Here is a 25,255-nt window from a genome sequence, read left to right as displayed (position 1 = left end):
AAGATCCCTCTCTGCTATGTAAACTCTTGTTCTGTGCTCAGCCCTTGGTGACAAGTGGTACATACCCAATCTCTAGTGATACACTTACATGTTCTAGATCCTTTTCCAGCCCCTGGTGATTTTTTTTTTTCTCTTGTTCTTGTAAAACAAATTCACTTAACCCCTTCCCATTATAAACAACTTTCAGATTAAATGTTTTGTTTTTTCCTCCCCATCTTCCAAAAGCCATAACTTTTTTATTTTTCCGGCGATATAATCCTATGAGGGCTCGATTTTTGCGGGACGAGTTGTAGTTTTTCGTAGCACCATTTATTGAACCATATAATGTTCTAGGAAACGGGAAAAAAATTATTTGTGGGGTAGAAAATGAAAAAAACAGCGATTCCGGCGTTTACATTTTTTTTTACGGCGTTCAATGTGCAGGTTAAATAATTATATATTGTAATAGTTCAGACTTTTACAGACGCGGCGATACCAATTATGTGTATTTATTTATTTATTTACTATGACCCAGGGGGAAAATGGGAAAAGGGGGTGTTTTGAAACTGTATTTTACAAATTTTTACCCGGCTATGACTTATGGATACGTCAAATGTCGGGAAGGGGTTAAAGGGGTTCTCCGCTTTGGACAATCCCTACTTGTTAGAAGGGTCTCTTGACAATAAGCTGATCACAAAGTGTCCCCCTGCTGGGACCCGAGCGATCAGCTGTAATCTGTGAGGAAACCTGGTAGAAGTGTTACATTTCTCTGCAGCGCCACCACAGGGGAATTGCAGCATTACACAGTGTCATTCATATCAATGTGTTGTCTGCGTAATACAGAACAGGACAGGTCCTCCAGAGAGAGAGACGCTCTATGTAACCGCTCCCCACTCTGACCAAGTGATGAGGATCCTGAACAGAGGTCCCCCCTCTATTACCCAGAATTCCCTAATAGGGTGTTTGACAATTGCTTTTCTAAACGGAACAATCCCTTTAATTACTTAATTCGATTCATATGACGTCATTTATAGCAATACATTAGACATTTGTTTTTTTGTATTGTATTTTATGGTAATAATATTCATATATAATAATTTCACAAACAAATCTTTTATTATTATTCCTATTGTATTGTATGGCTTTAGGTTGTAGTGTTTTACAACATATATATCACATGTCTTATAATGTTCACAAATGACAAACATTTCAGCAGTAAAGTACCCATCAGCCACTGCAGCTTTGATACATTGTAGCAGCACCAGATACTTTTTATATCGTCACAGTCATATTATAAATACGTTGCTGGCAGCATTGGTGCATCAGCTAGTATTTGAGTCCTGGCAGCTAAAATTATATAAGAAGTAATAGACATTTAGTCATTCTCTTCTGCAAAGTTGCTAAACAATCTATTTAGCCAATCACGGGATGCGGAGTAGGCGTAGTAGGCAGTTGCCTACGGTGCCGTTGAGGATGGATCATGTAATTTATGGATAGAAAACAAGCAATACTCTGCCTTTAAAGAGACATTCCAGCAAATTGAGCATCTCATAGGAATGTATAGTGAAAAAGACTTCCGGTCGACACAGCAGACGCTTTAGGAATCGACCAATCACAGTGCGGTCACGTGACATAATTGCGGCCTGGAATATTTCTGCGACAAAGCGCCCAGTAAGAGGATGACCTGCCCTATCTTTTACCGGTTGTACTTTACAAACTGGGGCCACAATCCCAAAAAATTTGCTGAAGTGTCTCTTTAAATTGTTTCGGTAAATGGAGGTGATGGCTGAGTGACTCATAACGCTGACGGTTCTGGGGTCCGATGAGCAATTCCCCTGCACTTAATGGAAGTGGTGTGGGGATGCCGTCTGTTACATATGGACAGACTTCTCCTTATTACAGAGAGAGAGTAACGAAGGTGGGGGAGGTACATTCTGAAACCCCTGCCTTGGGCACCAGGAAAACTTGTCCCATCCCACTTTAGAGATGACGGAGAACATTTTTTCAAAAACATGACTGAAGTGGACACCTCAAGGACTTGTGCCGTAAGAATTAAGAAATGACATAGACTAATATTACCCTCTCGTCTTTCGCAGTAGATTTCCGTCACCATGTTGCAGCTCTTTCATTAAAATCGAATTAATATCTAATTAAAATCCAATCGAAGAGACGGCCCTTGCAGGCACATGGTCCATATTCACAGGCAGTGATTGCGGGAGGAATATTTCTTGTAGACCCCTCCCCGTAGATTAGAGGGTGAAACAAGCCACTTGTGTCATACATTCAATTCCTGAAAATAAGCTTGGTTGTTGAGTGTCCTGCAATGAAGTGTTTGATTGTGGACTGTTCTGCAATTTCTGGAAATGTTCCAGCAGTTTCTTATTTTTTCCAATGCCATGAAGGTGTAAAATACACAATATGTGGTCCACACTGTAGGGGGGAAAAAAATTACAAAATTTAGTTCAATGTTTGTCTGCTATCCCTGATGGTCCAGTGGCTGGATTACTATCTCTGTGGTCTAGTGGTTGGATTACTATCCCTCGTGGTCCAGTGGCTGGATTACTATCCCTGGTGGTCTACTGGCTGGACTACTATCCCTGGTGGTCTAGTAGCTGGATTTTTATCCCTGGTGGTCTAGTGGCTGAATTACTATCCCTAGTGGTTCAGAGGCTGGAGTACTACCCCTGGCGGTCCAGTGGCTGGATTACTATCCCTGGTGGTCCAGAGGCTGGATTACTATCCCTGGTGGTCTAGTGGCTGGACTACTATCCCTGGTGGTCTAGTAGCTGGATTTCTATCCCTGGTGGTCTAATGGCTGGATTACTATCCCTAGTGGTCTAGTGGCTGAATTACTATCCCTGGTGGTTCAGAGGCTGGAGTACTATCCCTGGCGGTCCAGTGGCTGGATTACTATCCCTGGTGGTCCAGTGGCTGGATTACTATCCCTGGTGGTCTACTGGCTGGACTACTATCCCTGGTGGTCTAGTAGCTGGATTTTTAGCCCTGGTGGTCTAGTGGCTGAATTACTATCCCTAGTGGTTCAGAGGCTGGAGTACTATCCCTGGCGGTCCAGTGGCTGGATTACTATCCCTGGTGGTCCAGAGGCTGGATTACTATCCCTGGTGGTCTAGTGGCTGGACTACTATCCCTGGTGGTCTAGTAGCTGGATTTCTATCCCTGGTGGTCTAATGGCTGGATTACTATCCCTAGTGGTCTAGTGGCTGAATTACTATCCCTGGTGGTTCAGAGGCTGGAGTACTATCCCTGGCGGTCCAGTGGCTGGATTACTATCCCTGGTGGTCCAGAGGCTGGAGTACTATCCCTGGTGGTCCAGAGGCTGGATTACTATCCCTGGTGGTCCAGTGGCTGGATTACTATCCCTGGTGGTCCAGTGGCTGGAGTACTATACCTGGTGCTCCAGAGGCTGGATTACTATTCCTGGTGGTCCAGAGGCTGGAGTACTATCCCTGGTGGTCCAGAGGCTGGAGTACTATCCCTAGTGGTCAATAGGCTGAAGTACTATCCCTGGTGGTCCAGAGGATGGATTACTATCCCTGGTGGTCCAGTGGCTGAATTAATATCTCTGGTGGTCCAGTGACTGGAGTACTATCCCTGGTGTTCCAGTGGCTGGAGTATTATCCCTGGTAGTTCAGTGGACTGCTACTAACCCTGGTGATCAGGTGACTAGTTTGTCATTCCTGTTGGTTCAATGGTCTACTGCAATCCCTGGTGATCCGATAGCTGGTTTCAGTGGTTTATTTCATATATATTTATCTATCTCTGTCTCTCTTTTTGAAACACTTTGAAAATGTATTACACTGGAAACCAGGACCAGTGCAATTAGCAAGCAACATTGGGCAGATGCCAAGGCCTGATAGGATTAGGTAAACATGCTCTATGCTTGTCAAGGCAAGGATAGGTTGACAGAGGGAGAACTGTGACTCCACCCTCTCCTAAACACCTGGAGCTGCTCCTCCAGTTCTGTGAACACCTATCTGGTTTTTACATTCCATGGCACTGTAGCCACCCCATCATGAGTGTCACATTGCGATTGCCACATGTAACCATCAATAGCATCTGTGCAAACCCCATTGCGGTACCACATGAAAACCCCAACCAAACTCTGGCATACATTTTTCATTGTGGTCACGTTTTTCCCCATTAATGTTAATCATAAAAATGTGAGTCTTTCCTGCCATTTGCGAATGAGATTAATAAAAAATCCCACTCAATTCAATATAACTTGCATTCTGAATGGAAAAACCATGGAGCATGGGCACGTGGCCCACACACACTTTATCCCTTGTTTCACATTTATATTACCTGATATCTGGATAAAGGTGAAACACCTGATCCAGTTTGGGTTTGATATCAACTTCTTTCTTGGCACCAATGATTTCGGAAATGCAGTGAATTGCATGATGCAAACTGTCCAGATCAGAGCCCTTAAAGAAAAATAACACAGGTGACCTCAGACCAGCAGACCAGATGTTTGGGGGTGCCAAGGTTCATATATTAGCATTGCATTACCTGCATTATCTGCGTTTTCCAAATATACTCTCACCATGAAATGGAAATTACATTCTGGCCAGTTGCCCTTAGGAGTAATAAGCTAAAGAGCAGTGATTCTCAATGTTTCTAAGCCATCTAAGCCATGTACCCTCTACTAAAATAAATGACATCAAAGATGTCAAACATTGTGCTACCTATTAAAAGCACAGCATGAGTACAGTGGGAGTACCCCCTAGACACATGGCTTGTACCCCCTGGGTTACACATATCACAGGTTGAGAACCTAGGCTATAGCGCTCTTATATTCTTGAGGACTAATTTCTGTATCCTTAAAGGCGATGTCCACTTTTGGACAGTCCCTTTAAAAAAAAAAATCTATTACCATGACAGACCTATTAAAATAATGACATTGTGTGATATTCCGGATAGAGTTATACTAATGGGTAGAAGTAAGAGTACCTCAAAGTGTCAAAAAGGGGACTAAAAGAAAGTTCTTCCCAGTTCAGTGGAGTCACAGGTTGTATCACATGACCCCTTTCAGCCAGTAAGCAGCTCTGAGGAGGAACATGTGATGTAGTCGGTGACTCCACACAACCAGGAGGAGCTTTCTTTGCAGCACCCCTGTTTGGCACTTTGGGGGGCTGTATAGTGGATGTGATTACACTCATTAATATCACTGTATTAGGGCGTCACACTCATGTTTTAATTTAAAGAGCCCTGTCATAGTGATGGGTTCCCTTTAAGCAGAAGTGTCCTGTGATTAGCTGATTGTGAGGGTCCCTCTCATTTTTTGCCAGGGGATTTGCTCAGTGTCTGATCAACATTACCAGGCGCCCATTGAATTTAATGGGTTCCTGTGCCTGGACAGCAGCTGTCTTCAATCGCTCCCCGCTGTAGTTGATAGAGGGGTCAACCCCTTTAAGTAGAGTAAAATGCTGAAATAGTCTCAGGAATGATACTATGAATTTGGTGTATTGCGTTCCGCTATAATTTAACCTTCATTGCGCCAATTCCACAGACCACATGACGGTTCTCAGAATTGGGATGCAGTTCAACCCTTTAATCCTTTATTTTGCGGATACTGCACCGCGTGACGTGACCCTTCTACTTACCATGTCCTCTGCAGCCTTATTTATCAAGTCACCTTCTTCTCTGATTTTCTGCCCGGCTTTTTTTCTTCTTAAATTATTCAGCCGTATTTTCCTCTTCATAATTTGAGAGATGTATTCTTTCACTAGGTATTGGTGAATCCCACATGCAAAGTCCTGGTAGCAAAAAAATGATGGATAGATAGATAGATAGATAGATAGATAGATAGATAGATAGATAGACAGACAGACAGACAGACAGACAGACAGACAGACAGACAGACAGACAGACAGACAGACAGACAGACAGACAGACAGACAGACAGACAGATAGATAGATAGATAGATAGATAGATAGATAGATGAGATAGATAGATATGAGATAGATAGATAGAGAGAGAGAGAGAGAGAGAGAGAGAGAGAGAGAGAGAGAGAGAGAGAGAGATAGATAGATAGATAGATAGATAGATATGAGATAGATAGATAGATAGATAGATAGATAGATAGATAGATAGATAGATAGATAGATAGATAGATAGATAGATAGATAGATAGATAGATAGATAGATAGATAGACCTGGTGGGTATAATATATTTATTACACTTGTGGAGACGAGCTGCGGACCACCACAGATCCTTTCATATTTCACTTTTCATCCAGTGACTCATTTTAATAATTTTTTTTAATTGAAAGTGAATGCAGCAAAAGTTGCAAGAATTACATTTCATAAAATCATCACATTATTAGAGGAAGCTTCTAAGAGGAATTTCACAAATTCCGAAACATCAATATTACAAAATGTCTCGTACTTTGTTATTGCGGCCCCGGCTACATAGAAGGTTCCGACCGAAGAACCGCAAAGATGGGAAACTTTACACCATAGAAGAAGAAGTCCTGGTGTCTGGGACATGTAAAGAGTGGGTGCAGGTCAGATTGGCGCTATGCCCTTCATAATGGGTGGGGTGTGAACCTGTGCAGGGACCCCCTCTCAACAGGAACCCCAATTTTGACTCACAAGCGAAAGAGTAACTGGCTCTAGGGTCACGCTGACCTCTTCTGTAAAACTAATACTGTGCCTCCTGTTCCGGGATGGATGGATCTGCATCAGGAGGGGCCCTTGTCCTCTACATGGACTGTTAAATGCAAAATATTTTTTTAGACTTTTATTGGAACTTAATTTTGAGAACAGCAGATGTAGCAGAGCTGAATTGGTTGTTATGTCTATTGTGCCCCATGATAACTCTCTGAGTTAAAGTGTTCATCCCATTATAGAGAACTGCCTCATATAGATACGTGACAAGTTCTCATTGGTTGGAGTCCGGTCCCTGGGGCATCCGCCATAGTCCCCACTCCTCTCGTCTTCAGAAGAGGTAGAGATGGGATCAAGGCTTGTACCACAGCTAGTGGCAGGTACAATTGTACACTTTAAAATAATGCATGTGATACATTGTAATATTGCTAGTAAAGTGGCAAACACAACTCTACTGCATTAACTCACTGAGCTCTGCTACATCTGTAAATTTCATTTTTGCCAATATCCCCTTTAATATCGTGCCAGGGTTGTTTACTGCACACTATTTGCTGATGTTAGAACAGACAAGGGTCATTCACCTTTGATACGGTACAGAAGGAAATGGAGCCGTCAGCACAGGGAAAAGGAAATTAGTAATGTTGCCGCTTAATCAGCAGCAGATGGAAAGAGAATGATCAGTAAATATGCAAGTAATAAAAGTAAAGTAAAGCTGATAATCTGGCCTTTGTTTCCTGTAATATAATATCAAAGTTACAGTAGGAGATTTTGTGGGCATCAGAAGGTTCTCCGCCGTTACAGGGGCTATCTCATAAAGACTGCCCCTTTTTAGATTGAAATCAGTTCAGTGATCGGCTGATTGCCATGAATCTGGTTTCCGAAATCCCTGAAGATCAGCCATGATCATTAGAGTAGCTGCAGCTAGCCATATACTTTTCCTGCGGCGGCCACTACAGGAGGAATGTGGTATTGCATGCCATCCATTCAAGTAAATGGCCATCAGTGTAATATATAAACGTGCTGGGTCCACCAGAGCAAGAGCTACTCTTTAAGGGTGGCTCTCCACTTTAGTCAATAGAGGGGGTCCCTAGCAGAGGAGTTGCCTCTATGACGTCCACTTCCTTTAATAGGGCAAATGAGACGACCCCTTTAAAATAGCATTTTATAGGGTTTTATAGACTTTTCTATGATCCGCAATATCTGATAATCTGGCCACAATCAGGTTGCATTGATGCCAGAATAAAAGGATTTTAAAGGACATCGTCATTAAGAAACTATAAATATATATATATATTCAGTAAAATGAATTGCTAAATATTTAAAAATTGAATTAAAAAAAAAAGTCATCAGAAAATGAAAGGAGCCCCGTGGGTGTCATAAATGTACATTCGTTTAGATACTAAGAAGTTTTTGTTACTATATACAGTGTGTGGGTTATTGCGCTTTCAAACACAGATGCATCCTCTACACTCAAAACCTGAGCGCACATTATATGGGGGGAGGAAATGACTGCAGCGCACCTGCAAAACTGTTAATGTACTCACTAAACTATAAAACATGCAGTTCACTGACAGGGGGGCCCTATTATACCAGATAAGGATAAGAATGGGGAAGAATAATGTTGGTGCTTGAATAAGCCAGAACATAGAATTTGAAATATCCCTGCAGCGCTCCCACAGGGGAAATTAAGTATTACACATTGTCCATTCATCCATTCATATCAATGTGTTGTCTGTGTAATACAGGACAGGTCCTCCAGAGAGAGAGACGCTCTTTGCTTCTGCTCTCTGCTCAAAAGATGAGGATCCTGAACAGCGGACCCCCCTCTATTAACTCAGAATCCCCTAATAGGGTATAGGGAAATTGGTTTTCTAAACAATCCCTTTAACACAAGTGTGATCGTAACCCTGGTGGGGTCTCATATTTGTGAATCCGTAAGAATAGAAACCCGCCATACCTTATCATGTGGGGGGAGTAAAGATCTCAGGCACTGACACAGGATTCCTGTTGACTTCATGATGGCGTTGAACGCTGTATTCTTTTTCAGCCAACTTTTGGTGATTATCTTCTGAAATTGGGGCTGTAGGAGAGAGAAACAAGTTGAAGGCAACATTTTGTTCTGGATATTTTTTGGGAATGGCAGATATATATATAAAAAAAAAAAGAAATGAAATGACCAATTTGGCAATGAATGTAGCCATATTGGACAATGATCTGGTCATGTGACATTGCCAAGACCAATACAGGCTGTGGTCATTGCTCTGTCCATGAGTCACCACTATTTTTGGAGTACTGCTACATAAATATAGATACTTTTTAATTAGACTCTTGTATGATATATTCGATTTTCCTCTACTGTCACTATATGGTGATCACATAATGTACGCATTTGATATATACATCAGGAAAGCTCCCAACATATAAGCGGATTGTGTTCTAAAATGGGCATAACTGAAAAATGTCATGCAAAGAATAGAATTTAATGATAAAATTCTGCCTGCCTGCAGCCACCACTAGGGGGAGCTTACTGTATACTGATTATGCACAGAGCTTAATAGTAAAACAGTATGCAGTGAGCTCCCCCTAGTGGTGACTGCAGGCAGGCAGAATTTTATCATATGACTGTTTCTGCAAGAGATTTGGAGCTCTGTATCAGAAAAATGGACCATTGGACGCTATAAAGATATATTAAAAAATTAATCAGCACAGAATTTTGGACCTAATGCATTTGAAAAAAACAATATTGCCTTAAAGGGTGGACATTCACTTTTAGGAAATCTTGCAGGTCATGTCCTTACCTTTGTGTCCTTCATAAAAAGTTGGAAGAAATTCTGTTTTAGGCTTTTGATGGCATTGGTCAGGTTGGCTTCCGCACATCGGCATTGTTCTGCATCTGACTGTGTTGTGTTATGTCTAGGAAAGGAAATTATTAGCAGTATTAGTCTGAGACAGCAAAAAATTAGACCAAATTAATTTTATTTCGGGCAAAACTAGATGAAACCAATATGGCCACCATGGCATCTCCGACTAGGTTGTCAATCATCTGTCCTACAGTCCTCAGTGACAGGTAGAAAACCAATGGACGTTCCGCTACATAACTCATCCCCATTGCACTTCAGAAGTCTCCAAACACCAAAAAAAGCACCACATGCGCCACCTGGCACAGAATTTACAAGGAAATCACGTAATAGGTGATAACAGCTGTTCCACTAAGTAAAATCACAATGATTTTTGTCCACCATTCATCCCATTGTCACTATTTGGGAACACAGGAAAAGACGCATTGTAATGAAAAATAATATAGGAGAGGTCAAGGAAGCCGGACAAGTGAATCTATCAGCAACAGCAAGATAGTAGAGTGACGAGCTGCAACCTACACGAGTATGACTGCCCAGACTCCGGCCATGTTCAGACTACGGTCGGGTCAGTGATAAATGTTAGATCGTTTTTGGTCCATCTACAATGTCACGGTGAAGTTTAGCTGTTCACATAACTCACATGGGAGGCATGGCAGACCAGGTTCCATTCTAAGGATAAGTAGGGGTCCTAATAGTGTGAACCACCCCAATTTTACATTTACTGCCTATCCAGTAGAGGTAACAAATGTTTGTGGCTCATCAACCCTTTTACGGGGCCGGCTCATGACAGGGCATAGGGATGTCATACAGGGGTGTTTCCCAATGGGGACCTCTCTCTATGAGCCAGAACTGAGTGCGGCTCTGTAAAAGTCACCCCCATTCTGGCAGATTCAAGCCGTCCATTTATTACATAGACAACCATTTAGATGAATAATTGCCACGTAATACTATATTTTACCTACAGTGGGCGCTACAGGGGAAAGCCTGGCTGGATGTGGCTTCCCTTGGCAAAAACAGTTGTTTGCCAGGCGCCGGACCCGCGGTGATCGACTGATCACTATGGAGGCCCCAAACTAACTGGGGCTGTCTAGTTTAGAAATCCCATTTTCATATACCCCATTAGGGAACTCCAAGATGGAAGTCCTCAGTTCAGGATCCTCATCTCTTGGTCAGAGCGGAGAGTGGTTACATAGAGCGTTTCTCTCTCCGGAGGACCTGTCCTGTCCTGTATTACACAGACAACACATTGATATGAATGGACACTGTGTAATACTTCATTTCACCTGTGGTGGTGCTGCAGGGAAACTGAACACTTACAGCCAGGTTCCCCATAGATTACAGCTGATCGCTGGGGGGTCCCAGCAGGAGGACACTTTGTGATCATCTTATTGCCAATGGACCCTTCTAACAAGTAGGGGTTGTCCAAAGCGGAGAACTTCTTTACGTTCTATCACTTATTATTTTCTGCAGGTGAAGGACTTTTAAATGGGTCCTACAGGTACAAAGACATCTGGTGGTTGGACTAACAATCTACAAGTCCAAGTGCTGAGCATATGTTAGAGAGGAGAGCTGTCCTTTATGATATGTCTTGGTTTTATATATACATACACACATATATTATATATATATATATATATATATATATATATATATATATATATATATATATATATATATATATATATTTGTATCCTTTGGTATCAATATAGCAATTCTGCTTCTTTATCTGACATGTCCCCAGGTGATGTCTAGACTTAGCAGCTTGTAGATTCGGAACCAACCTTGAATGCCGGTACGTGGCAGACAACAGGTAGTCCTCCAGACGCATGCCAATATAACACAATGGATTTGTCCCCAGAAAGATTGTGCATGTTTTCCTTGTAATGCAATTTTTACAGATCCAGGAAAGACTCCCACAGGTAGACAGTAACATTCAGAGACCGGTTCCAGCAACGACACTCGAAAAAAAGGATTTACAGTACCAGGGAATTCCAGCTCAGCATGTTTTCCCTTTTAGCTTATTAAAATATCTGCTCGGGAGTTGCCCTGCCAGGGAAGGTTTATTATAGAGTCGTTCTTCCCTGGTGACTCATGATTTAAGACACATGCCTTTGTTTTTAGCAAAGAAAACTAAGCAATTACCAGCTGCCCAGAGGTGTCTGCCAGGAATCCACTAAATTCAAGGAAGGGGAAAAGAGTAAATGCAAATATCACTTGGGAAAACTGAGAAGAAGCTGGTTGCTAACTTCCTATATGTACAGTGTAGGTATATAGGCTATATTTTATATTCTGCAGGTATTTCTTGTTTTGTAAGCACTAGAGATTTTAGCCCTGGTTTACCCTCCTTAGCATATGTTCTCGAGGAAATTAGGGATACAATGTCCAGTCCCTATTGCCATTTGCTACATAGTTAGTGGTGTATTCCATGCCGGAGCTTAATAGCAAATTATATAATATAATCAGTGTCCATCCATGATGGTTGGTCATAAAATACACAATATAATCCCTGGTGGTCCAGTAGAAGAAACAGTCTGATGGGCTAGTGGAAAAATAAAGGAGTGATTCCTAAATGTCCAATGGAAAAAAATATGATCTGATCTCTGATGTCCAGTAGAAGAAACAGGGTCTTCTATTCTCTTATTTTCTGATAGTCCAGTGAGAAGAACAGTGTGTGTGTGTGTGTGTGTGTGTGTGTGTGTGTGTGTGTGTGTGTGTGTGTGTGTGTGTGATCCCTGGTAGCCCAGGGGAAAAAAAACACAATGTAATCCCTGATGGTCCAGTAGAAGAAACAGTGTTTGATCCCTCGCAACCCAGTGGAGAAAATAGTGTGATATCTAGTGATTGATTGAAAAGACACAATTTAACCCCTGGTGGACCAGTAGAAGAGACAGTGTCTGTGAATAACAGTGTATGATTCCTGGTGGCCAAAAGGATGAAAAGTCTGATCTCTGAAGGTCCATTAGTAAAGATAATGTCTGATTCCTAATAAGTGTGTGATTCCAGGTGTCCCAGTGGTAAAAAAAAAAAAAAAAAGCTACGAAAATAGTCTGATCGCTGATGGTCCTGGGGAAATAAAAACACAATCTGATCTCTGTTGGTTCAGTAGAAGAGAAACTGTCTCAGAGTTGATGACTCATTGACCCATTATATTTTCTGCTAGTCCAGTAAGTAGAACAGTGTATGATCCCTGGTAGCCCAGTGGGGGGAAAAACACGATGTAATCCCTGATGGTCCAGTGAAGAAACAACATTTGCTTTTTGATGGTCGAGTGAGAAGAAAAGTGTATGATCACTCACAACCCAAAACAGTGTGATATCTGGTGGTCCAGTGAAAAAACACAATATAATCCCTGGTGATCCAGTAGCAGAGACAGTGTCTGGAAATACCAGTGTACGATTCCTAGTGGCCAAATGGAAGAAAAGTCTGATCCCTGATCGTCCAGTGGAAAAAACACACAATCTGATCCCTGATGGTCCATTAGAAAAGATAATGTCTGATGCCTGATAAGTGTGTGATTCCAGGTGGTCAAGTGGAAAAAAAAGACAACAAAAACAGTCTGATCCCTAATGGTCAGGTGGAAAAAAAAAAATCTGATCTCTGTTGATTAGTACAAAAGAAACAGTCTCATACCTGATGAACAGTGTGTGATCCCAGGTGGGCCAGTGGAAAATAAATGTACCTTATTCCTGATGGTCAAGTGGTAGAGGGTCAAGAATAGTGTCTGATTCCTAACAATCTAGTCATGAAAGCAGTCCCTAATCCCTTTTATTTTGTAATAATGACCATTTTGAAATCCAGCGTGGTGTATTCATCTACCTCTATACCACCGGTTCATATGGCTCTTTTTCTTCGAGCGCCAAATATATAAAAGTTAGATATGAATAGCTCGTAAATAGTCTTTATATTAAGCCTATACTTCATTATATAAACATATATGGCCCCTCCCATAAGGGACAATATAACCACGAACATCAATATATACCTTGGATAGGACCCCTATGAGACTTTATGGCCCTCAGTAATGACTTCCCCTTATTAGAATAAAGAGGATCTACTTTTTTGAAAATAATACTCAGAAAACCCAAATTTACTTCTGTTTTTGTCCCACAGTTAAGGGAAGGACTTTCTTCGGACTCTTGCATAATCTCCGTTCTGAAAGATTTTGTGACATATAATGGATAGGGAATTTACGCACTGGGACAGTGGTGATAAAGCCGGCAACAGAGGTGGCCCATAGGTCCAAATGCCCCTCAGGCCCCTCTCTCTTAGGCACGCATGGCTGACAGGAAGAGGGTGTGCGAGTCAATTGTCAAATATTCTACATATGAAAATCAATTTATATTTGGCACATCTTGTATCTTGTTTAAACTTTTGTTAATTTTTTTTGTTTGTTTGCGAGAGGAAGTAATACAGAAAGATTTGGAAATCTCAAGATGTGTTGCCACAATAAGCTGATCAGACGCATGATACCATGTGAAAGAATTTCCCATGACAAACAATTATAGCATATTAAAGTGGAATGTCTGCTGGGGGAGGTACGACCCCTGAAAACACAGTGGGGGTCCCAGATAAAATATCAAGACACTTTGCTTTTGTTCTATCTTACAGAAGTCTTACCTGATTTTTCCATCTATTAACTCTGCCTGCCATGGATCAGGCACTTCAGTGGATTCAGAATAAAAGAGGAGGAGCCACAGAGAGAGGAGGGGCGGGGACAGAAGAGAGCAGAGTCTATGCATGTCCATGAATCCTGGGTGACTCTGTGACTAAATGAGGGCTTCATAGCTGCTAGGAAAGGCCGCTGTAACTTGCTTACCTCCTGGCTATAGCAATGAGAGGTAGAACATGTTTAGAGTATAACTGGCTGCTATAAGAAGACAACAACTCACAGTGTGGATAAAGAATAATTCCCGGTACGGAAATTTTTTTTTTTTTTTTTTTAGCAGAGACGTCTTAAGAGTAGAACAATTCTTAAAGATGTAGACAATGGAAACAGCTCTAAAATGATTGTAAGGGCATGCCCAGACATGGCGGAATTCTTCCGCTACTGTCCGCATCAATGCCGCACATTATCTGCGTTGCAGATTCTGTTGCGGCTCTGCCCAAAATGGGCATTAAATTGATGCGGACTAGCCGTTGCGTATTCAGGTGAAAGTGCTTCCCTTCTCTCTATCAGTGCAGGATATCAGTGCAGGATAGAGAGAAGGGACAGCACTTTCCCTAGTGAAAGTAAAAGAATTTCATACTTACCGGCCGTTGTCTTGGTGACACGTCCCTCTTTCGGCATCCAGCCCGACCTCCCTGGATGACGCGGCAGTCCATGTGGCCGCTGCAGCCTGTGATTGGCCTGTGATTGGCTGCAGCCTGTGATTGGCCTGTGATTGGCTGCAGCCGGTGATTGGCCTGTGATTGGCTGCAGCCTGTGATTGGCCTGTGATTGGCTGCAGCCTGTGATTGGCCTGTGATTGGCTGCAGCCGGTGATTGGCCTGTGATTGGCTGCAGCCGTCACTTGGACTGAAACGTCATCCTGGGAGGCTGGACTGGAGACAGAAGCAGGGAGTTTTCGGTAAGTATGAACTTCTATTTTTTTTACAGGTTGCTGTATATTGTGATCGGTAGTCACTGTCCAGGGTGCAGAAACAGTTACTGCCGATCGCTTAACTCTTTCAGCACCCTGGACAGTGACTATTTACTGACGTCTCCTAGCAACGCTCCCGTAATTACGGGAGCCCCATTGACTTCCTCAGTCTGGCTGTAGACCTAGAAATACATAGGTCCAGCCAGAATGAAGAAATGTCATGTCAAAAAAGCAAAACGCATCCGCAGCACACATAACATGTGCATGACAGCTGCGGACTTCATTGCGGAAATTAGAATCTCCATTGAAGTCAATGGAGAAATTCCGCAATGAGTCCGCAACACGTCCGCAACAACCATTGTATGCTGCGGACACCAAATTCCACACCGCAGCCTATGCTCCGCAGCAGAATTGTCCACAACGTGTAAACGAACCCAACCACAAAGCTGTGGAAGGCAATGGAGAAACGTGTACGCTGCGGATTTCCAGAGCAATTCCGCTACGTGTGGTCATGCCCTAAGAGTTCACATCACTCTGTCTTGTTCTATATTTGTCAAGATATGTTTGAAAAAAATTCTTAATTCTCTAGAGTCTCCTGACCTAGATAAACATACAGGTGAAATACAGAAAGAAAGGATAATATTTTTTACTATTAACTCTTAAAGAGCATTTCTATAGATTTGAACAAAAAATGTTGAAGGTCAACAATAAAACTGCTACATTTCAGTTTATAGCCCAGGCAGAAGTTATATTAATTAGGAGAAGTTAGCTACTTCCTCCTTCACTGATGATGTCATCATCAAACTACCTTTCCCAATATTCCTTGTTTTTTAAATGTTAAATAATTAGTGGTACCAAACCAAGTAACCATATAGTCTATAAATGAAGATGAAGTGAGGGGGATGGGAAGGGAAGATTCACTCAGCGTGAGAGGGGGAGGGGCACTATTAGGCCGACCTGGCCAGATGGGCTTGATGGGCCCAACACAATCTTGGTGAACATGCTCTACACTTGTCAGGCTGGTGATGTGGTAGACCGGGAACCCGAGGGCCCACATCTACTTGGTTATGACCCTGATACATCTGACAATGTTGTTACCACCATTTTTCTTTAGGTGTAGCCCGCAGTCATCTGCCATGTTAGCCCAATTGGTGAGGCACATGCTGGAATTAGATGCAGTGCCCCCTGCTGTTGGATGGAGATGCAGTCTCTTACATTTATCCACCAGACCCAATTGGGACAGTCTGAAATAATGGTGCATCGTTCTGTCTCCCCCAATTGCAGATGATCAACACTTCCATAGGGAAAACACTGACCTATGTTGTGTAGTCCGGGACTCCGTGCCTTGTATCACATGAGTAAATTGGCGGCCGATTTTGATCAATCAGGTGTCAATTAAATTGAGGATATTTGGTGGCCAAGTCTTAAAAAATGCAAGTTCATTACAGTTCATTGAAATAAAATGGATACGTTAGATAAGAAGGGTGAGTATTATATGTTATGTTATTAAGTGTTATAATAAAGGAAAGTGCACTTTTTGTATTTATCTGTAGTATATATTGTAATTGTTTTTTTGGCGCGGTTTCTAGCGATGATCAAGCTTTGTTTGTTGGCGCCATCTGGTGGTCGTTCTGATAACTGCACCTTTTAATCCATTTTTACATGTAGCATTGACATCATGGAGCCTGAGTTGGACGATACAGAGCCCCAGGTGTTCAAACAATGGAAGTGAAAGTCTCGCTACCAAGAAGAGGACAGGCCGCTCCGTATCAGCAGCAAATAATCCAATCACAGAGGCAAAATCACATTTCACTTTCTTGCTTATTTCTTTATTTTACCACTTTGTTCTCTTTCGCTGCAGTCTTGACATGGAAACGATTGTTTGTTTTAAATTAAATAATATCACTAGTGAGCTGGGAATGTGCTCGGCTGCTGCTGCCGTCTCTTATCTAACACTTGCTTTAAATATTCAAATACTCCATTTTATTACACTTGTGCTAACATTCTCCCTTCTCTTACATGCATGGAACAAGATATTATCATAAGGTGAACCTGCAGTGACAAGAATGAAGGAACCTAACACTACATGCAATACTATACCAAACACTACACCAAACACAGCACCCAACACTGGACACAACACTACATGCAATACTATACCAAACACAGCACCCAACACTGGACACAACACTACATGCAATACTATACCAAACACTAGACCAAACACAGCACCCAACACTGGACACAACACTACATGCAATACTATACCAAACACAGCACCCAACACTGTACACAACACTGGACACAACACTACATGCAATACTATACCAAACACAGCACCCAACACTGGACACAACACTACATGCAATACTATACCAAACACAGCACCCAACACTGTACACAACACTGGACACAACACTACATGCAATACTATACCAAACACAGCACCCAACACTGGACACAACACTACATGCAATACTATACCAAACACAGCACCCAACACTGGACACAACACTACATGCAATACTATACCAAACACTACACCAAACACAGCACCCAACACTGGACACAACACTACATGCAATACTATACCAAACACAGCACCCAACACTGGACACAACACTACATGCAATACTATACCAAACACTACACCAAACACAGCACCCAACACTGGACACAACACTACATGCAATACTATACCAAACACTACACCAAACACAGCAACCAACACTACATGCAATACTATACCAAACACAGCTCCAACACTACATGCAATACTATACCAAACACTCCACCTAACACTGGACACAACAATACATGCAATACTATACCAAACACAGCACACAACACTGGACACAACACTACATGCAATACTATACCAAACACTACACCAAACACAGCATCCAACACTACATGCAATACTATACCAAACACAGCACCCAACACTGCACCCAACACTGCACCCAACACTGCACCCAACACTGCACCCAACACTGGACACAACAATACATGCAATACTATACCAAACACTACACCAAACACAGCACCCAACACTGGACACAACAATACATGCAATACTATACCAAACACTACACCAAACACAGCACCCAACACTGGACACAACACTACATGCAATATTATACCAAACACTCCACCCAACACTGGACACAACACTACATGCAATACTATACCAAACACTACACCCAACACAGCACCCAACACTGGACACAACACTACATGCAATACTATACCAAACACAGCACACAACACTGGACACAACACTACATGCAATACTATACCAAACACAGCACACAACACTGGACATAACACTACATCCAATACTATACCAAACACTATACCAAACACTACACCAAACACAGCACCCAACACTACATGCAATACTATACCAAACACAGCACCCAATACTGGACACAACACTATATGCAATACTATACCAAATACTACACCAAACACAGCACCCAACACTGGACACAACACTACATGCAATACTATACCAAACACTACACCAAACACAGCACCCAACACTGGACACAACACTACATGCAATACTATACCAAACACTACACCAAACACAGCATCCAACACTACATGCAATACTATACCAAACACTATACCCAACACTGCACCCAACACTGCACCCAACACTGCACCCAACACTGCACCCAACACTGGACACAACACTGGACACAACACTGCACCCAACACTGCACCCAACACTGCACCCAACACTGCACCCAACACTGCACCCAACACTGGACACAACACTGGACACAACACTACATACAATACTATACGAAACACTATACCAAACACAACACACAACACTACACCCAACACTGGACACAACACTACATGCAATACTATACCAAACACTATACCAAACACAACACACAACACTACACCCAACACTGGACACAACACTACACCCAACACTGGACACAACACTGGACACAACACTACATGCAACACTATACCAAACACTATACCAAACACAGCACACAACACTGTACACAACACTACACCCAACACTGGACACAACACTATATGCAATACTATACCAAACACTACACCAAACACAGCACCAACACTACATGAAATACTTTAACAACACTGCCCCTAACACTTGTGTATACACAAAACTATATGCAACACTGCCCCTAACAAAGCACAGCACTACATGCAACTATATACCAAACACTGCACACAACACTACATGCAGCACTATAACAAATGCTGTACCCAACATCCCAACATCGTACACTGCACTACACCCAACACAGCACAGCACTGCATGCAATTCTATTCCAAACATTATATCAAATACTACATGAAATACTGTACCGAACACTGCATGCAACACTGATCCGAACTGTGTACCCAACACTGCACCCAATACTATACCAAACCGTAAACCTGCCTCAAACAATGTGCCCAACACTGTACTCAACATGGCACCCAACACTGTAGCCAACACTGCGCCCACTAATCCTAATTGTTTACCTCACACTACATCCAATAATACGTTTAATGACAGTGCCCTAGGTTGCCCCCTACTGACAACTGTGACTGTGAAAATGGGTCAGTACCTTCCTGATGAAGACGGTGGTCTACTGTCATTTAACCCCTAAGATCCCTCACACAAGTTTGTAACATCTTGCAGCTATAGGGGGTGCAGTGGTAGGAATTGCAAACGGATCCCAACACCTTGAACGTCCTTATTCCACCACCACAGAGAGCAGGACTATAAAACAGTGGTGCGATCACTTCTTCTGATTGCACTGTAGTATATTCCTGCTAGGTGGCGCTATCTCACTACGTAAATTAACCTACATTATAATGTGCATAGAATCTATATACAAAAGTGCTGGATCAAGTCAAGGCTCCCACGTTGGTTGTCATTCCGCTTCTGCTAAAGAAATGAACCAGTTTTGCCTCCGAGACCTCTTATTCCAGTTTTTGAAGTAACGTGGTTAAAATATTTCCACCAATTCTACCCCCAAAGAGGTTGTGATCCAACTTTCCGAAACTCCTGAACTTGCCCACTCATACACTTCCAGCTCCAATCTATCTTCTCCTCCCTCCTGCTTTCTCTGCGGCTCTTGCTCTTAGATTTTACATTGAATTAGATGCAGTGGAAAAACCATTGTCCACATGACAGCCCACATCCTAGTTGGCTTGAACCATAATTCTTTGCATCCAAATCGCTGTCATATGTGGTAAGAAAAGCAACACGTCCCTTCATAACCTGCCATATAAATAACCTGGATAATATATCTATCCAATATGCATCTATAGGGGGTGCAGAAATAGCAGTCGCACCTGAGACTTGGTGCCTAAGGGGGCCCAAAGATCCTTCTGCCACATAAGGTGACCCCTGGTATTATACATGGCACATAGTAGATGGGGTCCTGGTGCAGATTATGCATTGTGGCCCCTGAGCTTCAAGTTGCTCCTCCGCCTGTATAGATTATTGAACCCTATAGTATAATTCTTGTTCTAATCCCTGTGGATCCGACACTCACCTGAGTTTTGTGAAACTATTCACGTAGACAACCGTGTACTGAACAAACAAGACGGTGAAGCTGGGGCCGACCCAATCCTGAAAGGAAGCTTGGAGTCTAAGAAAAAAACAAGACAGGTTATAATCACCGACGAGCTGATATAGGTTTCACCTATAATTGTGTCCCTGGATGCAAAGTGAATGAGGGCTCCGCTGCTTTTATTGAATCAAGCCTGTATTGACTTTTAAAGCCCACAACATATGTATCTAAGACGTATCCCTTATGGCTGCTATGGGGCCTGTGAAGAGGGGGAAAACCAGCTCAGATTGGTCCTACATATGTTCCTCATGGGTGGAGCCGACCCAGCTAGGACCGCCCCCCAGGAACAGCAATGTTATCAAACCAGAGTATCCTTCTCTACAAGACAAAGAGGGAAGCAAACAAGTACCGCTCCCCAATGTATTGTTAGCTCCCCGGGTGCATGTGATCAGCCACGTGGGCCCTCCGACCTCTATGTAGAGTGCCTTCCCCTTTTACAATGATCAAGTAGACATAAAATTTATAAGGCATGACGATGGGAGTAACAGTCCCATGATTGACAGGGGAGGAGAGAGCAGGAAATGTTGTATACTAGTCGGGTGACTGGGTGACCAAAGACAATTTTTATAAGCTCCAAATGTATGACAGAAACTTTCTATGGCCAGTTACACTAAGATGAGCAGCTCTGAAGCCCAAACTGCAGCTCTAGAAGTGAAATACTGAATTAGACTAAGGGAACAGGAACACTCATGAGCAGATGGAAGTTTTATTATTTGGGTTTAATAACAGACCTTGCGGTGAAGCGTCCCAGTTCCTCTACACAGGCATTGAATGCAGACGTCTCGAGTTCTTCAGATAGCGTCGCAGAGTTTCTCACATGAGTTCCTATCATCTACAACAGAAAAAAGATAAGGAAGTCCGTTCATAGATGGAGGCCTGAAGAAGAGCACAGTAGTTCGCCCGCTCTCTATATATATAGATGTACTTTTTACCCAAATGTTTATACCAAAATAATGCCATACCCTGCTGTATACTTCCATACAGTGCCCAAATAATACCTCCATACAATGCTTAAATAATCTGATGGTCCAGTGCAGTGAAAGAGTCAATAGTAAGTTTAATTCAGATTCCCTACAGTAGCCGTTAGTTAAATGCAGACATCATACATGGCAGCCTATATTCTGCCATGGACCACCATTGTGGGCATCAATATTGGCACTTTACACAGTCTAATTCAGGATGCCACATATGGTGCCTGCCACAGATGAGCCAATCTGTGAAAATGTCTCGGCGAATAATAAGCAAATAGTCTTGGTTAAATATTTCCTATCGTTTTGTGTCTACAGCTCCTATGCAAACGTATTTGTCTACATGGTAACAGACTACAAACAAACCCTGTGCAGTCTGATCCTGCTGTCATATGTGATTCCTTCCCCCTGCCTCATCTTTTTGATAACCTACAGACAATAAAAGAGGAGGATATGGAAAAGAGTAAATACATGACTGCAGGATCTGACTACACAGGGTTTGTTTGTAGTCTGTAACCATCTTGACACATAGACATGCAGAGGAGCTGTATACACCAAACAACGGGGGATTTCTAATCATAGCGGTTGAATTTATTATTTTAGATGCACTGGAGGATTAAAAAAATAGGTTGCAAAAGTCTATACACCCTTTAAGGAAGCACTTTCTTTGATTCCCTTTAAATCCAGGCTGCATTGAGAGGGTTAACCGTATATCTGGCGTCAGATATTTAAATTCCTCGACTCCAGCAATTAAAACACTTTGTACGCTGGCATATCCGCTATTGTGATGCCAATGTACCAGCCATTCAAATGCAAATGGATCTGAAATTGCCGTTTCAAAATCCTTCATCTATCACGTTCTACCAGGAAACGGCTGCAAAATGCTCCGATCGTCCACATGAGTCACAATGTTGCAGTAAAACATTAACCGCATGTTTTGCTTTATATTACAAGGTGAAACGACAAAATATTTGTACCAGAAAAAAACGACAGGAACGTAAATTATCTGCGATAACCAAAATGCAAAGACAACTGGTGCTGTATTTCTATGCATGGTAAAGGGCCTGGCGGCACATTAACGTCCGGATGCCGGGCTCTTCAGGCCATTTTGACAAAGGTGAGCAGATAGAACCCGCCCACCACTTAAAGGAATGTATCATCAGGGAGATATATTATTAAAATCAGGTTTTTGTTATAAACATACATTTAAGTGTATTATTTCTTTTTATTATTGGTGGTACTTTTTTTATTTTTAACGTGACTATCCACATAAAAAAAATCCAGATTTTTCAAAAACAGCTGCTGAAGCCCACACAAGAAGCTGGCTTTTCCTGTTTTTTTGCAGCTCACAATTCAGCATTGCTGTGTAGACAGGACAGGGTTAGTGGAGTCATCTCATTATGAGTAGAGGGCTAGGTCAGCAGAGTCATCTCATTATGATCAGAGGGCTAGGTCAGCAGAGTCATCTCATTATGAATAGAGGGCTAGGTCAGCAGAGTCATCTCATTATGAATAGAGGGCTAGGTCAGCAGAGTCATCTCATTATGATTAGAGGGTTAGGTCAGCAGAGTCATCTCATTATGATTAGAGGGCTAGGTCAGCAGAGTCATCTCATTATGAATAGAGGGCTAGGTCAGCAGAGTCATCTCATTATGATTAGAGGGCTAGGTCAGCAGAGTCATCTCATTATGATTAGAGGGCTAGGTCAGCAGAGTCATCTCATTATGAATAGAGGGCTAGGTCAGCAGAGTCATCTCATTATGAATAGAGGGCTAGGTCAGCAGAGTCATCTCATTATGATTAGAGGGCTAGGTCAGCCAAGTTATCTTATTCTCATCAGAGGACTGTCTCAGCAGAGAAACTAAGTCAGAATAGTCATCTACTTATCATTAGTGGGCAAAGTCAGCATAGTCAGCTCATTATCATTACATAGTGAAGGATTTAATGACAGCTCTATCCATACTGCTGGAGGCCTAGATAATAGGATAATATCACTATATACTATGCACAGAGATAAGGCTTTGTATGCAGCTCCTCTGCCCCTCTCTGGTAACATCAATCTCTTCCACAAGACTGTATTAGTCTATGGACACTTTTCTGTCCATTAATTCCCAGTCGTTGCAGCTGATGTAAAGCACACACACCCTGCGGCACTGGCAATACAGACAATACAGGAAGTATATTTGTGGCTCCAATATGGCTTCTCTCAGGGATGGGAGCCAATCACAAATGAGTGTGCAAATAGTGAGGGGAGACAAGTACAAGTATTAAGGCGCCCATAGACACCAGATCCTAAAAAATTCAACAGGACTCATCATCAGTCTATAGAGGGATTTCTGACAGGATCCACTTGGTTGGCTTTCAACTTGTCCTTGCCTATTGTTTTTCCAAGATAAGCGGTGCCAGAGAGCCTATCAGACCTTATTTTCTACTTAGCCTTGAGATAACATACATGGTTGGTCAACCATGTTCATGGGGGAGTTGAGGATGATCAGCCACCTCGAAACTTTAGCACAGGATCTGGTCTAAGAGAAAATTCTTCCATCTACACCTGATCGTGTCTTCTCATCCAATGACTCTCAAGGACTAAGTTTAGCGTTCCTTTAAGACCTGGTCAGACAATGAGATCTTGTACCAGGATAGAGCCATCATATAATATTACGGCCTATAGACTAACATGACGGGAGCTTGAGGTATGGTTGACCATCATGCAACATTCGATGGACTTCAATAGGAACGGGACACCATTGGGTCACCATTGACTTGAATGAGGACATAAAAGAAAGTCTTGAGTCTTGGATCACATAAAGGTGTCCTCAAGGCAGCAAGACTTACACAGGAGTAATGGCCCGACCTAGTCGAGGGTCATCTGAAAGATTACAGCTCCTGACACTCACCTCCTCGACGTCTGTGTAAATGGGTAAGTGGCTGCTGTCCGTCAATACCAGTTCTTCTACCTCTTCTCCTTTTTCCCAGTTCCTCTTCTCCATTTCCAGTATATTGGTCAGATAAGTTCTGATTGTTTCCTAAACGGAAGAATTTAAGAATAGGAATGACAAGTCACCATTTATGAATGGCCCATTGTGTATTACGTAACAAGGGGATCGGGAAGCATAGTCGCGGACTGTATATGGGGAAGTAGTGGGCGATCTGGAACATTTTGTTTAAGGATTTGTAGACAATATAGGACCATTAACCTCTGAGATACAGTCAAAACTAGACGATCTTGTTGAAGAATGCTCATAAACCATTGATGGATCTAGTGGCATAGCTACTATAGAGGCCCATGGAGAGAGATTGCCCGGCACTGAACTGATATCCTGACTCCATCTCACAGTCATAGCATTTGCCCCAGCACTAGGGGGTGCTCATTGGATACAGATTTTTACAGCTCCCATTGACTTCAGTACTAATTGTGTAAATTCCTATGCAATGAGCTCCCCCTAGTGGTGACTGCAGGCAGAAAGAATTGTATCATTTAACTTGAGCTCTGTATCAGAACAACACAACTCCGACCCCTATACAGAAATCAATCAGCACAGAATTGTGCACCTCAAAACAGAATAGTAATAAAAAGTATAGTTGGTGGAGTACAAAGTGAGGGTGGGCCCCATTATGG

General features: G+C 42.4%; 1 protein-coding gene across 2 annotated transcripts in view; it reads right to left on the bottom strand.

Moving 5' to 3' along the window:
- Nucleotides 1-1,076: 1,076 nt before the first annotated feature.
- EXOC3L4 (exocyst complex component 3 like 4) overlaps nt 1,077-25,255 on the bottom strand; it is a 47,709-nt gene continuing 23,530 nt past the window's right edge. For both annotated transcript variants that reach the window (XM_075844274.1, XM_075844275.1), the window contains exons 6-13: nt 24,534-24,662; nt 21,400-21,500; nt 20,591-20,686; nt 9,409-9,523; nt 8,568-8,690; nt 5,604-5,756; nt 4,303-4,424; nt 1,077-2,409 (exon numbers count right to left, since the gene is read on the bottom strand). In XM_075844274.1, the coding sequence (XP_075700389.1) occupies nt 2,229-2,409; nt 4,303-4,424; nt 5,604-5,756; nt 8,568-8,690; nt 9,409-9,523; nt 20,591-20,686; nt 21,400-21,500; nt 24,534-24,662 (1,020 nt within the window). In that variant the 3' untranslated portion in view covers nt 1,077-2,228. The remainder of the gene's footprint in view (nt 2,410-4,302; nt 4,425-5,603; nt 5,757-8,567; nt 8,691-9,408; nt 9,524-20,590; nt 20,687-21,399; nt 21,501-24,533; nt 24,663-25,255) is intronic.

The sequence above is a fragment of the Rhinoderma darwinii genome, chromosome 12 (genome assembly GCF_050947455.1).
Source record: "Rhinoderma darwinii isolate aRhiDar2 chromosome 12, aRhiDar2.hap1, whole genome shotgun sequence".
In the NCBI taxonomy this organism is placed as follows: Eukaryota; Metazoa; Chordata; class Amphibia; order Anura; family Rhinodermatidae; genus Rhinoderma; species Rhinoderma darwinii.
This window is presented reverse-complemented; position numbering and strand designations above follow the sequence as displayed.